General features: G+C 32.5%; 2 protein-coding genes and 1 non-coding gene across 3 annotated transcripts; 1 reads left to right on the top strand and 2 right to left on the bottom strand.

The window, feature by feature from the left end:
- Positions 1-3,620: 3,620 nt before the first annotated feature.
- Positions 3,621-3,809, bottom strand: LOC122580724. The gene has a single exon (XR_006320866.1). It is a non-coding gene; the product is annotated as a U2 spliceosomal RNA (small nuclear RNA).
- A 2,554-nt stretch (positions 3,810-6,363) lies between these two features.
- On the bottom strand, positions 6,364-7,266 carry LOC122579680. Its single transcript, XM_043751899.1, has 4 exons — positions 7,155-7,266; positions 6,992-7,045; positions 6,701-6,770; positions 6,364-6,603 (listed from the first exon to the last, which is right to left on the bottom strand). The coding sequence occupies exons 1-4, from the start codon at positions 7,197-7,199 to the stop codon at positions 6,545-6,547; spliced, it is 228 nt and encodes a 75-aa protein (XP_043607834.1). The 5' UTR covers positions 7,200-7,266; the 3' UTR covers positions 6,364-6,544.
- Positions 7,267-9,813: 2,547 nt separating this feature from the next.
- Positions 9,814-11,205, top strand: LOC122609756 (cyanidin-3-O-glucoside 2-O-glucuronosyltransferase-like). Its single transcript, XM_043782699.1, has one exon. It carries the CDS (start codon positions 9,814-9,816, stop codon positions 11,203-11,205), a length of 1,392 nt encoding a protein of 463 aa, XP_043638634.1.
- The last annotated feature ends 5,003 nt before the right edge of the window (positions 11,206-16,208 follow it).

The raw sequence follows: 16,208 nt of genomic DNA, 5'->3' as shown, positions 1-16,208 counted from the left end.
TTAATTCTTTGTTTTGTATGTATAAGATAAATAGTACTATTAAGATATATGTTATTATTAATCTTGATTATTATATTTAAGTTATTAGTTAAAAAGGTGTAAATTAATGATTAAAACCAAAAAGTGTAAATTATAGTTAAATTGAAAACAAAAATCTAGTAGAGAAAATTCCAAACTGCAATTGATCGATTAGAAGTTATTAGAAGGAGAAGAAGACATTTAACAAAAATTTTCAAGTTAAAAATACAACAAACACAAACATTTATATTAAGTTGTTCCCGTTGCATTATTTTAATAATAATAATGTTTTTTTTGGATATTAGTTATGCATTATTTGTTTTGGATATTAGCTAGCTAAGAAAGATAGATAATTATATGTTTATCTAATAGTCGACAATGATAATTATATGTTAGAGATATCCTTTTCCATGTTGTATTAGGATTGGATCGACAAATTTTTTGCAACTTTTATTAAGATTTTTAATTAATATTAATTATGACATCATCAATGTTCGATTTAATAAAATTAAGCAATTTAATTGGTTAATAAGCTATTAAGTCAGTTGTCTTTTAGTATATATAAAGATAAAGATGGATCTTGTTAAAAAGTATGATTTCCATAGACATATAACACATGTTTTTTGGTTTATGTTTTGTGTTTTTTTCTAAAGAGGGTTCTGTGATGACAACGGGTCGGGTATGGGTTGGGTTTAGATAATCTTGGACCCGACGAGTAACCATTTACTCACTATTGGGTAATGGGTTCTCCACGGGTATTCGGAGGATCCGTTATTAATATATACTTTTTTAAATCCTTTCAAATTTTGTTAGAACTTTCAGTTTTTGTTGAAGGGATAAGTATCTTGTAATGTAACAAACTTTGAACGAATGTTTATAGTAGGAAATAACTAAAGTTGTGTGTATTGTATGTAAACAATTCAAAAATAATGTTTATTGTATGTAAGAAAATGTATTCAACCAATAAAAATCAGACAAGTGACACCTCTATATGGTTGCCACGTATATTTTCTTACATACAATAAACATTTTTTAAAGTTGTTTACTTACAATACACATAACTTTAGTTATTTCCTACTATACACATTCGTCCAAAGTTTGTTACATTCCAGGATACTTATCCCTTTGTTGAAAATAAACATGAGCCACATCTTTTTACTTGATTTTCTTTTAAAACTTTTACAAAGAAATATAGGTGCGCTATATAAAAGAAGTTGGTGATATATGGGCTACTGGACCAAAAAGTTATCAAATATTGTTGGGTTTTTTTAGCTCAGAAAGTAAAAATGGTTCCAGCTTTAATAAGTTTTCAACGAGTTTAACAAGTTTGTTGTTAAGCTATGTTTGGCAAGAGCTTTTCAATAGCTTTTGGAGAGCTTTTAATTTTGAACAAAAAGTTCATATTGTGTTAAAAACTCTGACTTTAACTAATATTTGAAAGAAAAACCTCCAAAATGAAACGCTTCTTGAAGTAGCGTTTCAAGAACTTTATCTTTTCGATGAAGCTTTTAGTTATTGAAAGTACACAAATACCTCTTAAAGTTGCAACTACAGCTACCATACCAAACAATTTAAAAAATAAAAGCTCTATTTAACAACTTTATTTAAAAGCTACAACTTACAGCTCCATCTAAAAGCTACAGCTACTTTTGTTAAACATACCTTAAGGCTAATTCAATGAGTGGTGATGGTTTAGGAAGAATTATATTGAATTAACACATGTTAGCCTAATTAGTATTTCATGCCTTTTAAAACCGATTGGAAACAAATATATTATCATTTTGTAATGTTATTATATAGGGGTCGGGTATATGGGTTCGGGTCAGGTTTCATTTATACGGGTATACATATAAAACCATACCCGGACCCGAACCCGCTAAAATAAAAATCATCTCCATACCCGGCCCAAGAATGTCGCGTTTCGGATTTCCCCATCGGATACGGGCCTTTTTTGTCATCCCTATGTGAGACTGACTGACCTAGTGCTTCTGTAATTGTCTTGGATCATTGTTTTAAGTTTTAATCTATAACAAACATAAAGGATGAAATTTTTTAAATTCCACATAATACAAAATCCTATATTTGCTAAAAATATCTTAACCTGCCTTATTGCTAAAACTATGTGTTTGGGTTTATGTTCTGTTCTATTTAACTATTTTATTTGTTTTTGTATATTGTTCTCCATGAGGCTGGCTTGTCTGAAGTTATCTCACTTTTTTTTATATATGACTCTTATTGAAAGAGAATAGATAAAGAAGTATTAAACAACAAATAGTCTTGGATACAAAAAAGAAGTGAAGATCTCGTTTAGAGCCGCAACGAAATCCCTAGGCTCAACAGTAAGAACCAAATAGCAGTGGCGGTCCTGAGAATTCGCGTGCCCAGTCCGAGCCTTCAAAAAAATGCCCCTAACTTTTAAGAATCCAATTATAAAAGCAAAATTTCTTTTTTATAATGGAGACGTTATAACAATAAAAATGTTTTCAGACGCGTGCGGGCCGTGTTATCGCACCCTTTGTCTCCAGGGGTGCCTTCGAATTCCAACCGCTAGCATACTGCCCGTTTGGATGTCACTACTAGCGTTTGAATCATTAACCAACTAACATCCCATTCTAAAATAAATAAATAAATAAAATAAATGTTATTTCATATTTATTTATTGCTTTAATCTAATTAAACTTATGTTAAAGTCAAGGATGAATAAATAAAAAAATTTCTAATCATATAAAATTCTAAATAATATCAAACGATATTCTAAAAAAAAATCACCAAAGAATGATCACGAAATAAAAAATAATAATAATTAATCAAGAAAAGATTAGTAACAGAATCATACATTTAATAACTAAGAGTAAAATTAAAACTTTTTGGTGTTACTTCTAGTCTTCTAATCTTTTGTGAATGAAAAACTGAAAAGAGGATTTACACTTTATCTTCTAATTTCATTTAGATGTTTAATTATTAATTAAAGTATATTGGTATAACTTACTACTTACTACCGAGAACATAACTTTGTATATATACATATTTAATACCTAAAATATTATATTTTTATAATTTTAACATTGACTTGTTATTAGAATCAAGTATGTCTATATCTATATAATATAATATGTTATACAAAAACATATATAATAAAGATAGAAAAAATTTAAAAATTTGTGCCCCACTTAAAGTTGTGCCTGGACGGAGGTCTTGCTTTCCCCATCTCTGGCCCTCCCCTGCCAAGTAGCTTTGAAGCTCAATCATATGGAATCATGTAAATTTGAACTAGAAATGCAAGGGGCCTTGGGTACTGTAAGACCAAAACGATAATTTCGTCTCGCACTCAACACTGTTGTATTCAGTGAGAAGGGGGGCCAAAACATTGGCATATGTGCGGAACACAGAAATCAAATCAAGACTACTAAATGTAGGCTTGCAGCTTCAAAGGGAAAACATGCTAAAAACATTAGCCTGTGGTCAACCAAGAAATTCCTTCACTCCATCAAGATTCAGTTTTTCCAGATAGATTTGAGAATATTACTCGTTCAATTCTACAGGTAAACCATAGTCACACGTATCTAACTGCAAAACCATTTTGAAATATTAAACTAAATATTGTGGGGAGAGCCAAGCCAAGGCAGTAGTGCAACACCAAAGTGACTCCCCAATAGCAAGCTATTGTGATGGGTCTTTTCCCCATTAAAAATAAGATTAATACCAAGTGAGCCGATGGCTCACATATCAGATATTAAACTGATAAGAACAGATACTACACTTGATCTTAGCCAAAAGGCCGAGAAAGGTATGCTTGTTCCTTCCCTAGACCTTTGTTTTTATAGCCATCTCCACCTTATCTGCATACTTACCTCAACCGATGTAGGATACACATACAATTATAATACGAGTAGTTCACAATATTTTATGCATTCTTTTCATCTCTTAGCAGCATAACCCATGTACATTACTGAAATTGAAATTCAATAATATAGAATACATAGGTCGATTCTACATTCTTGCATGAAAATGACACAAATTCTGGGTACTTACATTTTGAAGAGAATCCATTATACACTAAAACGTATTAGTATGTCCAATTCTTCTAGCGAGATTCAGTTTTTGTAGCTCGGTGTAAAGGCCTTTTACCGCTCTAAATCTAAACAGGAAAGCATCTAGCTCTGATTACTCTTTGCTTAAGAACATCCAAGAAAAGATATTATTTCTCGCTCCGCTCTAGTAACTAATTAACATGCTAAAATCAATAGGCCATACGGTTCATGCTTACCGGGCCATCGACCAGCTGGAAAAAGCCCGGGCTCGCTTACGGAAAGTAGAAATAGAAGCAGATCAGTTTCGCGTGAATGGATATTCTGAGATAGAGCGAGAAAAATTGAATTTAATTGATTCAACTTATAAACTTTGGAAGAGCCTTCACTGCCCCGTTCTGTAACTTACCTTCTTTCGTCCGTCCACGAGGCTGTAAAAAGAGAGAAAGGGGCGGCTATCTAGCGGTAGAGACCAAAGATCTTGAGTGACCGATACGGCAGAACAACTCAAAAGATAAAGATTCTTCCAAAATGCGAGGCTTGTGGAAGCTTTGGAAGTTGGCATGGATGTTAATAGAGGTGGGGATGGAAGGTTGAAGAGGGAGGAGATGGCAGAGGTGTTGAGGAAGGTGGTGGTGGAGAATGGTGGTGCGACCATAAGGAAAAAGGCTAAGGAGTTTGGTGAGATCATGAGAAAAAAGATGGATGAAGGTGTTGACAAGGAGGTGATAGAGAATTTGGTCAAGCTTTGTCAACTTGGAAACAACTGATCATGTAATCACGTAGGTGCAGCTTGCTTATGAATAATGAGATTTGAATAAAAAGTCAATAAGTGGCTTATCTTATATAACCGTAAGTCGTTTTGTTGAGATTTTTCTGTATGTTGCTATTAAGTAATTAAGCATGGGTGAAATTATTGTTTGTAACATGCTTTTAATATGTAATTCCAACTCCGTTCATAAGTATGGTTTTGGCCGGGGAAGAGAGGAGGGGGAGGGGGGTTAATTAAGGGCTGAAAATTGTATTTGTATCTGATTGATAGAGAATAACTTGGACCAAAAGATCGATTAAAATAGTCAGCATACAGACATTAGAAGTTGTAAGCGGATGCACATAATTACACCAATTACAAAAAGTAAGACGAGAATGGCTCAAATAGATTCGAGTTCCCTCATTGACAACTCTAAACTTTAAATGCAAATTTTTATAACACAATAAAGACAGATCTTGTCACAAAAGATCTGCTTAAACTAAGAGAAGAATTCACCAAGATTGCTTAAGTAGAAAAGGGGAGAGGGTTCTAATAGAGAACATAGATATATAATTGTTTTCTGAAAGAAGCATTTAAAATTAAAGGTCATCACAATTAAATCAGATAAGTTAATGGTTTTGCTTATCAAAGAAAATCAAAACTGACGTTAGAAGATACAATTTCAAGAAAACAAATGAGACAGATGGATGATTGCACAGCACATGTCTAATACCCAAATTTGTGTTTTTGAGTGTGGCTCAACCAATGTGGTCAAACTTTAGTGTTGTGGCCACATGGCCCCACAGTCCACAGATGAAGGCTATAAGCCACAATTTCAAAACTTACCAAAGGCAAGTGTTATATGATGTGATTCATGTGTAATGACGGTGACTTACCAGACATGAGTTCTATAGAGGTTCAAAACTTGTCAAAGACAAGTGGAGAAACTCCCACCAATTTACCCTTTATTGACAAACTCCCAACCTGTACGGCCATATGAATCAGTATCAACATCTTGCAAGCTGCTTCATGCTCATTGACCATCAAAAAAATCTTGGCCCGACATTGCAGTTTAGGCGTTAGTCCAATGCCCTGCAGGGCTGTGGGTACTATCTACATGGGCTGGAATATTAAACGACTGTTCCTCCCTGCAATAGGCAATTGTCTTTATCACCTTACAGAGATGGTCATGGCAAGCCTGACAACGTTTTTCAAGGTGTAAGAAGCTCTCATACGGTCCTACTAGCTAGGCGAAGAGAAGAAACAACTAATCAAGGGACAAATGATGATCTTGTTGCTAACCTTGGACATAAACTATCAACTAATAATGGGTCTTAACAGAAACATTGCAATATTGCATACACTCCCCCAAAACATATCATCAATCAAAACAAAAATTGGAAACAACATCATATTGTGATACATGCACTACATCACCTGATGCTAAGTGTGACAGTATATGTGCGAGGTGAGATATTTACCAATGACAATGCCAATGATGTTAATACGCGACCATGTATATGATACGAGTAGATCTCAAGAAACATTAATAAATGAGACAGGTTGTAAGCGAAAGACATAGCGTTATACTCATAATTTTAGAGGTCAATTCAGAAGCAGAAATTCAGCATGAAGTGATTATACCGAGAAACAATTCCATTGTGAAATCAGACTTGCATTTTTGAAGAAAACCCGTTGTGTTTTGTTCACAGGGACACAAGCATGACAAACGGACTAGTAGGTAGGTTTAGTTTGTTGCAGTGAGATTCGCTTTTTGTAGCTTTGCCGTGGCGGTCTCAAGTTGTTCTGGGTCGGTCAGTCAGAGAGAATATGATACTACGGTTAGTAACAATCAATCGTAGCAACGGCTTGCTTATAAATAAGAAGAGACCATCTTACTTACTTTGTTCAGACACCGTGGCTTGTTGGACACTCGTACGGAAAAAAAGGTTCCCATTTTTCTGATAAACAGTCTGCGTTCAGGAATCAAAAATCAATTTTACATCTCAATGTTGGAACAAAATGACAGCAACAACATTATTCTAAAACACTGCCATGTAACAAACGGCACCTAATCTTTAGTTTTGGATATGCCCAAATAATAATACCAATAATAACATTAAAAGGTGAAATTACATTTGAAGTTGACTTTAAAAAGTCAAATGAAAAAATAGAGATATGTAGATAGATATACCCTAGAGGAAGAAAGTGTAGAGAGCTCAGCAATTGATACTTGGTGACTCCTTATCTGTTGCATTTATTAATTACAAATTAAACACAAAACATATTCGAACGCAAATAAAAAACCTTAAAATTGAATAATTAAAAATAATATAATTAGTAAGAATAAGTGAGACCTCTTTAAGAAGCGATTGAGTGGAAGCATCAGCAGCGGCAGCCATGGATGCAGCTGATGATAATGAAGATTCTCGACTCTGTTCTCAGTCAAGGTATGTAATATGTGGGCTTTCCGCTTCACCAGTTGTTGGGCCCAGCTTTAAAAAACATCACTACAAAATTACATAATATTGGGCCAGCCCACTAAAAGCAATAAAAATAAAAAAGGGGTAATAAGAGGATTAACCTCCTTCATCATCAAAACACAAAAGAGGAACAAACCAACTCTTTTATTGCCATTCTTGTTTTGCATTAAGTCAAAGATGAATTAATGTAAATCTGGCGTGTTATATAATCTCAATGCTTTAATGGTAATACATTATGCATAAAACTTGTGTTTTATTGCCCAAAAATAAGAAATGTGAAAGAAAACATTCCTTCATTTGTTAAGATTTTCACTTTTTGAAAATGTGAGAGGAAATTTTTCATTCCTTTCAAAAATATTCCGGGAATCACACACACCTTTAAAGAATTCCAATATCATTATCAAAAGTTTACAAACGACATTCTCATTTCAAAGTTTGAGCTACAATGTACGTACACTTGGCTAGAGCCAGAGTTAGTCGTGCTGGTTCGTGTTAAGAGGATAGTCGACTGATGGTGTAAAAGACTTGTTATTGTAAACTAGGCACCACATAATTGGTACTGAACATTTCGCCGGCAAAGTCACCAACACTATATATATAAAATTGTAGGATCGTAATCTTGTGATGTGATCAGTGACAACACTTCAAATGGCCAAAAGAAAAGTTAATCATAATACGACGTTATAAAGCTCCAATGGCTGGCTTACTCAACCAAATACATTACTTTTTATTACTTTTTTTTTAATAAGTAACAAACACGTGAAGCTAGCTTACTCAACCAAATACAGTAAAACTTCTATAAATTAATATTGTCGGGACCGAGATTTTTTATAAATATATCGAGATATTATTATATCAATAAATTAATACATTATTAATTTAAAGATATTCATATGTGACCTTTAAGATGTACTACTGTAAAAGGTTTTGTCGTAAGATTTTGGAAGGTTATGAGATGGACATTTTTCTCCAGAAAAGATTAATGTTTTAGATTCTATCAATTTGGATGTCTCAGTTTGGAGAAATGTGAAACAAGTGTCCATTGCAAATTGTTCTCGACATTGTAAAATTCGTTCGACAAATACAACTGAATCAAGTGATTTAAAAACGATGTAAATTCTGTAGAAGATTGGTGAGCTTGATAACTTGATTACAGGTATGTATTATCACCTCAAAATGGATGTGAATAAGTTGTTGGATTATCCTGGTGAATATAATGAATGTTACGAGATTCAAAGAATTGAAGAAATTGTGGTGGATTCATTCAAAACCCGGTTGATGACGAAGTTGAGGATGATTCAATAGCTTTGGAACCGGTCACTCGAAAAGAAGCATTGCAAGCGGCAATAACACTTCACAACTTTTTGTTGCAATACGGGAAGACAATGCCTCAACTCATAAATGCGATGAGAAAATTTAAAGATGAACTCAATCTATATTCCAAGTTCCAAAAAAAAGTTACTATACATTCATAGATTCATTTTTTACTAGACTATATTAGAATATTAAAAAATTTAAGGAATTATTAATTTATAGTTTTATGGGGACTAATATATTTACATTAGGGTTTCAAAAAAATTATTATCATATTATTTTATTGATTGAGGTCTAATTTTGTATTGGTCTCAAGTTGGGACCCAACAAATTATTAGTTTTATCGAGGTTATTAATTTATCGAGTATTAAATTACAGAGGTTCTTACTTTTTATTAATACTAACATTATAAAGCTACAATGGCGGGCTTCACCATGTAAGTGATCATCATCAGAATATACTGAAACTCCGTAATACATATCGTGTGATAATTCTGCCATGGTAGCCTATAGAGTATAGTCTACTAATCGCAACTCCTTGCATTTCCACATTAATTTCATAATACTATCATATACGAGTAATGCCTTACCTTACTTACAATATTATTTAATAGAGCTAATAATATAAATTCTTGTTACAAAACTAAAATAAATAAGCTTAATCTAACACACATATATATATATACATACAGTACATCCCTAGCTAGAAGTAAGTTTAGTACAATAATTTTTTTGGATATGTTTGACAAAGTTAACTAATATTCATAGAAATAGATAGTTCATAAGCTATAACTTGAATTAAACTGTTAGTTGTCTAGTGAATGTAAAAAATTAATCGAATTAAACATGATGTCACTTAATTTGGTAGATTTTTTTATTTGACAACCATACATACATATATATTACTGTATATTCTATTCTACATAGTTAATTAACAACTTGTTATTTTAGGCACTATATATATAATTGGTACACAACATTGGCCGGCCGGCCTGCCTTTGTGATCAACGACAACATCCTATCCTAGAATTATATTCTAGAAGTATATATGACACATTGATTTTGACGTTGTTTCTATTTAATAAGTATCAAACGTATGAAACTTACTTGATCAACAGATCATATTTTAAAGCTTTATTTAATGACTTCATTACCTTTATATAAGTCAGTCGAGGATATACTGATCAATTAACCTCACAAATAAGTTAACCAATAAATTAATGGATTCAACAAACGAGAGTAGTAATAGTAGATATCGTGTAATTTTGTTGCCATGGTTAGCCTATAGTCACATATCGCGATTCCTTGCCTTTGGCAAAGGACTCGCAAACCACAAATGCTTCGATATCTACTTATGTTCGAGCCAAGTGAACCTCCAAACCCTTAGAAAAAACCTTCCTGAGAGATACTCTCAATCCATCACACTTGTGGAACTTAACCTTCCATCCTCATCTAGCCTCCCTCTTCACTACCACACCACCAATGGCCTCCCACCCCATCTTTTGAAAACCCTAACAGCCGATTATGCAAAATCATTTCCAGGTTTTGAGGTCATAATCCAAAACATCCGCCCTCACCTACTCATATATGATTTCAGTCAGTTGTGGGCAATAGACGCCGCTACGTCTATGAATATCCCTAGTGTTATGTTCTTGAGTGGATGTGTACCGATGTTCGCCATGGGTGTCCATTCCGCCCTCAGACCATCAAGTGAAAAATTCCCTTTTCCTGAAATGTATTTTAAAGATCATGAAATTGCACACATGAAAGCGATCGGGAGACATATACCACCACCGCCAACGGGCGAGATAAAGACTACGTCTCATCCCTTTTTTGAATGCATTAATAGGTCACGTGACATCATCTTGGTTAAAAGTACACGAGAGCTAGCGGGTAAATATATCGATTACATGTCTCAAGTTGTTGGAAAGAAGGTGTTGCCTGTTGGTCCCTTAGTTGAAGAAAACTCGAAAGAAGCTGTCAACGAGCATGTTCACCTTTTTCAATGGCTCGACAAGAAGGAAGAGTCTTCGGTTGTTTTCGTGTCTTTTGGAAGTGAATATTTCTTATCTGATAACGATATAGAAGACATAGCCTTCGGTTTAGAGCTTAGCCAAGTAATTAGTTTCATATGGGTCATAAGGTCTCCCGAGGGTGCGAAAACTAGGAGTGTTGAACAAGTACTCCCACATGGGTTCCTTGAAAGGATTGGAGATAGGGGTATGGTTACAGACAAATGGTTGCCACAGGCCAAGATTTTGAGCCATTCGAGCACCGGAGGGTTCATTAGTCACTGTGGATGGGGATCGGTTATGGAAAGCATTCACTATGGTGTTCCAGTCATAGCGATGCCGATGCAGTTTGACCAGCCATTCAATGCGAGGCTTGTGGAAACTTTGGAAGTTGGCATCGATGTTAGCAGAGATGGAGATGGAAGGCTGAAGAGGGAGGAAATGGCGGAGGTGTTGAAAAAGGTGGTGGTGGAGGATAGCGGTGCGACCATAAGGAAAAATGCCAAGGAGTTGGGTGAGATCATGAGGAACAAAATGGATCAAGGTGTTGATAAGGAAGTTATAGAAAATTTGATCAAGCTTTGTCAAATGAAGAATTGAGGATGTGTTAAAGTTTACATTGGGAAAATTTTCCAAAAAAATGAAATATATAGAAAATAAAATATATTGGTCGAGAATGAATTTTCCATTTTTTAGTCTAGTATACTACTTACAAAAGAATCAAGTCTGAAAGAAATCAATCCTATTATTTGACAGAGTCAAGTAATTAGGAAATGTAGAATAAATTTTAGTTACAAAAATGCCATTCATTTTTTTTAATTTCATATCGCAATACAAAACGGGTCCATGTTTTACGAAAACTAAAAAACATACCACTATATGACTATCTTTCTCTGCTCAAGTTGCGCAACACCATACTATTAAATATTAAATAAACATAGAGTAGATTGTACCATATAGTACAATGTACTTGTATTGATAATTGTAAAACTCTAACTATTGTATTAATTAATAATACTTTTATTATTAACCAACATCATTCACAATATATTACCATCATATATACAATAATTATAATAATAAAGTCAAAAAGTATTCAGTAATTATACTGATAATGGTAAAACTCTAATTTTTATATTAATTAATAATACTTTTATTATTAACCAACATCATTCACAATGTATTACCATCATACCAGTGAAAAAGACGAGCACCATCAACATTACATTGTTTTACAAATCCATTTTCTCCCAAATTTTCCATCAAATGAAAGAAAATGGAAATACAAAGGATATAATTTCTTAAGAAATCAATTTCTCAGTCTCCACCAAACAAAAAAAGAATTACATTTCTATTTATTTCGGATCTAATTATACCTGCCAAACACACCTTAGGGCTTATATCACCCAAAAGAACATCATACATCAATAGTTTTTACACGTAATTGTACAGTTGTAATTGAAGTGTCAATTTAGTTTTTTGTGGTGCCCTGTTTTTATCCAAATCGTATGAGCTTCATATTTTCACAGTACCTTCATACTAACCAAAGCAAACCTAGAGTTATTCGATAACTTTTGTCATGGTATCGGAAAAATAAGTGATGATATGTACACTACTTATATTTAATCGTACATCATTAAATGTGTTTTTAGGGTGTTTTACTGTATGATATTATGAAGTATATTTAGTGGCGTACGGCTAAAACTAAATGATGTAAGCTAGATTGTTGATGTCTTCTTTTTGGCAGTGGGATGGATTGCCTTATTATAGCTTTTTTATTTCGTCGGTTGTTGAGTTAAGAAGAACAGGAAAGATCAAATCTGCTACTTCGAATGTACGGATAGCCAACCCAAAAAAAAAAAATTTTGTTTTTCAAATTGGTTGGTGTATTAGTCTTGGGGCGACAGCCCGGTAAAAGACCAAAACCAGTTTAATGACTTCACTATTTATGAGTTTCCAAGTGGGCCGACAGCCTACTTTTGAAGATTATTTAGTAATTAGTACCCGTTCAAATGAGTCATTGATAATCTCCAATTCCTTTTTGTAAGATGTAATAGGGTACAAAATTGACTTGATCTGGTATGGAATTATACTATTTAACCTACATAGCATGAAATCCATATAATGTGTTATGAATGTATGAATGTTTCTAAACATGATGAGTAATGATACATTGTAACCTACATACATGGCTTCTTCTTCTTCTTCTTCTTCTTTTTCTTCTTCTTCTTCTTCTTCTTCTTCTTCTTCTTCTTTAATCATATACTAACATTAGATTATTTAGATATATTTATAAACATACAAGCATGGTACTCACACGTTGCGACGGATACCATGGATAAAAGTTTCTCATGTCACGATTATCTTGTTTTTGACTCTTGATTTTTGGTCAATTTGTGTATTACTTTCTTAATTGTTTGTCAAAGAAATAGGAGAGTGTTTGTCAAAGCAAGAGAGCTAACGAATATGGAAGAACATGGGTAGAGAATAATTGGTGTGTAGAGGCAAATAAGTAAATTCACATGTTTAAAAAATTTCAAACTTTCAACACCACCCAATAATTTTTATAAAGAAGTATAAATCATATTAGTCATATTTATTACTTTTCAAACATTATATAGAAAGTTAGAAACAAACTAGTATTAGATGACATGACAGACGAGGACCATCAAAAAAATGTGCATTTACAAATTACAAAATAATACTCGTAGCTAATTGCCTAATTCAATATGCTTGTGAACGTGTATCATCATCGTGACTATTTCATATACTTACACATTTGTATGCCATGTTAGGGGTGTTTGAAAATAACCAAACTCAAATAACCCGACCCAACCCGAATGGGTTTGGGTGATACAGGTTGGGTTATTTGGTTTGTGGGTCGTCATTTGGGTTAACCCAAATAACCCAAAGCTTAATCGGTTTGGGTTGTGGGTGAAAATGTTATAGTTTGGGTCAACCCAAATAACCCAGATAAGATGCGTTTATATATATATTCACTAATATAACACATTAAATTTGTTTAAAGTATATATTATTTGAATATTAAATTTTCATTTATAAACAAAATCAGAAACGTGCAAAGTTAAACAATAATGGATATTAAAAAATACACTAATAAAAAATGATAAAAATATGAATATAAAAAGAGTTATATATTGTCAAAATTTGTTTATTTAATATCAGTAGTTTCTATATTTTTATATAGTTTGTAATTTATTTGTTTTGTCTATGACTTTTATTCTAATAATATTATCATTTTTTCATTCAAGAATTCAAAAAACGCATAATCAAAAGTGTTTCAATACATTTGAAAATAAAGAACTTAACTATTATTCAAGTTTTTGAAATTGAAATTATATTGTTGCAATATTGCGTAACTAATGCACGTAAATTCAATGACATTTTATTTGGGTTAACCAAAACCCGATCTAAAAAACCCGAACCTAAATAACCCAAATATTATTTGGTTTTAACTTATAATTCTTTGAAACCCGAATAACCCGAACCAAATAACCCGAAACCCGAATAACCCGAACCAAATAACCCGAAACCCAATTAACCCGACCCATCAACGCCCCTAATGTATTATATCCATTTATGTCATCTCAATTTCTATTTTTTGTTTTGCTATGTGATAAGAACTTATAAAAGTAAGTTAATTTAGACATAATTACACACACATTTTTTAGGAATAACCTTTTCCTATAAATCATTAAAATACTCCAAGAAATAAGAAAAAGAAAGGTAACATCTTTATCCATGACTATCACATTCACATGGGCATTTTGTTGATGCGTCAAATTAATTAGGCTCATGTCACAAATAAAACAAGGATGTCACGCAGTACATTTGAGATTGAAGCGTCAACCCACCAAAACCTCGTTCTAATCAATGCTAAAAATCTCGCTACACATCTCATCTTCAAATTAAAGGCAAATGTGTACTATCAAACAACTTCGTTATCATTTTTTTTTAAAAATTAAAAACTTTTTAGTCTGTGTCATGAAAAGAATTTTGACCATAATACTCGTGCATATATACGTATAATTAAATGTCAACATCACTTTAACTTTATTGTAGTCGATGAAGTTACATAGTGCTGCGGTTTTGTGGATCATTGATTTTCTTTCCTGACTCATAATGTATTATTTTATTTTATTTTTTGTTTTTGTTATTTTTTTAATTATTCTAGAAAAGTATGCAAAGATGGTATATAAAACAAACAACTTTTGAGAAACGCTTTCAGCATAATTTAAGATTGTGTGTAGTTGTAGATATCTGGTTTTCCATTTTCAGTTTTTTAAAAGTGCAACTTAAAATGGATATTAAAATTAGAATAAATTAAGCTCATTTTTCATAGGACAATGATGATCAATCCTCTTAATTTATTAGCCTACAAATCCTCCTAATTACTAGGATTGTGACATGTGAAAAATCAGTGAGTGAGATTAGGAAAGAGAATTAGTGGATTACATGTGTTAACAAGTGCATATATTAGGAGAATTTTTAGGAAAATTGGTTAGGAGGATTTATCATTTTCCTTTTTCATATTAAAAAACTAGATTATATGTTGGAGTCTCCAAATGTAGTGAGACGGAGATGAAAATGAAAATGTAAATTCAAGATGTTATATTTCAAAATTTTGTTATAAAATAGAAAATGTTTTTTTTTTTTTTTTTTGGAAAATTTTTATAAAAAAAAACTCTATTTTAATTACCTTTTTTTTCATGTTCTTTTAAAAAATATGTTCCGAAAAAAAAAAGTATTTCCTACAACTAAAATTTGTAAACATATTTATTACTTTAGCAAATCATGTTAACGAATTTTGTTGGAGCTTAGAGGAATTCGAATGCATTATCAAGGCATCCTTCATTCCATTTTTTAACCATTCCAAATTCCACCAATCAAATCCTTCCAACTCATTTTACCCTTTCAACCATCCCAGCTCATTTCTTAGGCATTCATAACTTTTTCAACCTTTCCAATTTTTTTTATTCTTTTTTTCCATCTAATTTAATCAAACATTTATAATAAAACATAAAACAACTTAATAAAACAATATAAATAAAACATAAAATTATCTATCACATAAAAGTACCAAAATAGAACATAGTTCGTTACATGCTTAAACAAATTACACAACGACTAAACTAGATAGATAAATAGCATAGAAATTACTCATTAAACTAACATGTAACAATTATATAACAATTAAAAAGTGTAACAATTAACTAACATGTAACAATTAGATAAATGTATAGATAAAAACGTATAAATATAAATGTATGAATTTAATAATTATACCAAATGGAGCTTCTTGTGTGTCAGGAATGGTCTTGTCATCATTGTCGTTGAGACTGGGTGTTGGGTTGCGGAAGGAATCGAATGGATCGAAATTTTTGACATTTATCTCGGTCGTTTGGCGCATAACGTATTGTCGAGAATCCATTGCGGGAGGAGGAGGAGGATGATATATCGGTTGAGAATATTTGAACATAAGGTTGACTAATTGGTGGTTCGGGGTGAGGTTGATTGTTGTTGATATTGTTGCTTATTTTGTTGTTGATATTGTTGTTGTTCTTGTCGATATACGCCTCGAC

This window comes from Erigeron canadensis, chromosome 8, assembly GCF_010389155.1.
Source record: "Erigeron canadensis isolate Cc75 chromosome 8, C_canadensis_v1, whole genome shotgun sequence".
NCBI classification, from domain to species: domain Eukaryota; kingdom Viridiplantae; phylum Streptophyta; class Magnoliopsida; order Asterales; family Asteraceae; genus Erigeron; species Erigeron canadensis.
The sequence above is the reverse complement of the archived record's forward strand: the minus strand, read 5'-3'. Positions and strand labels throughout refer to the sequence as shown.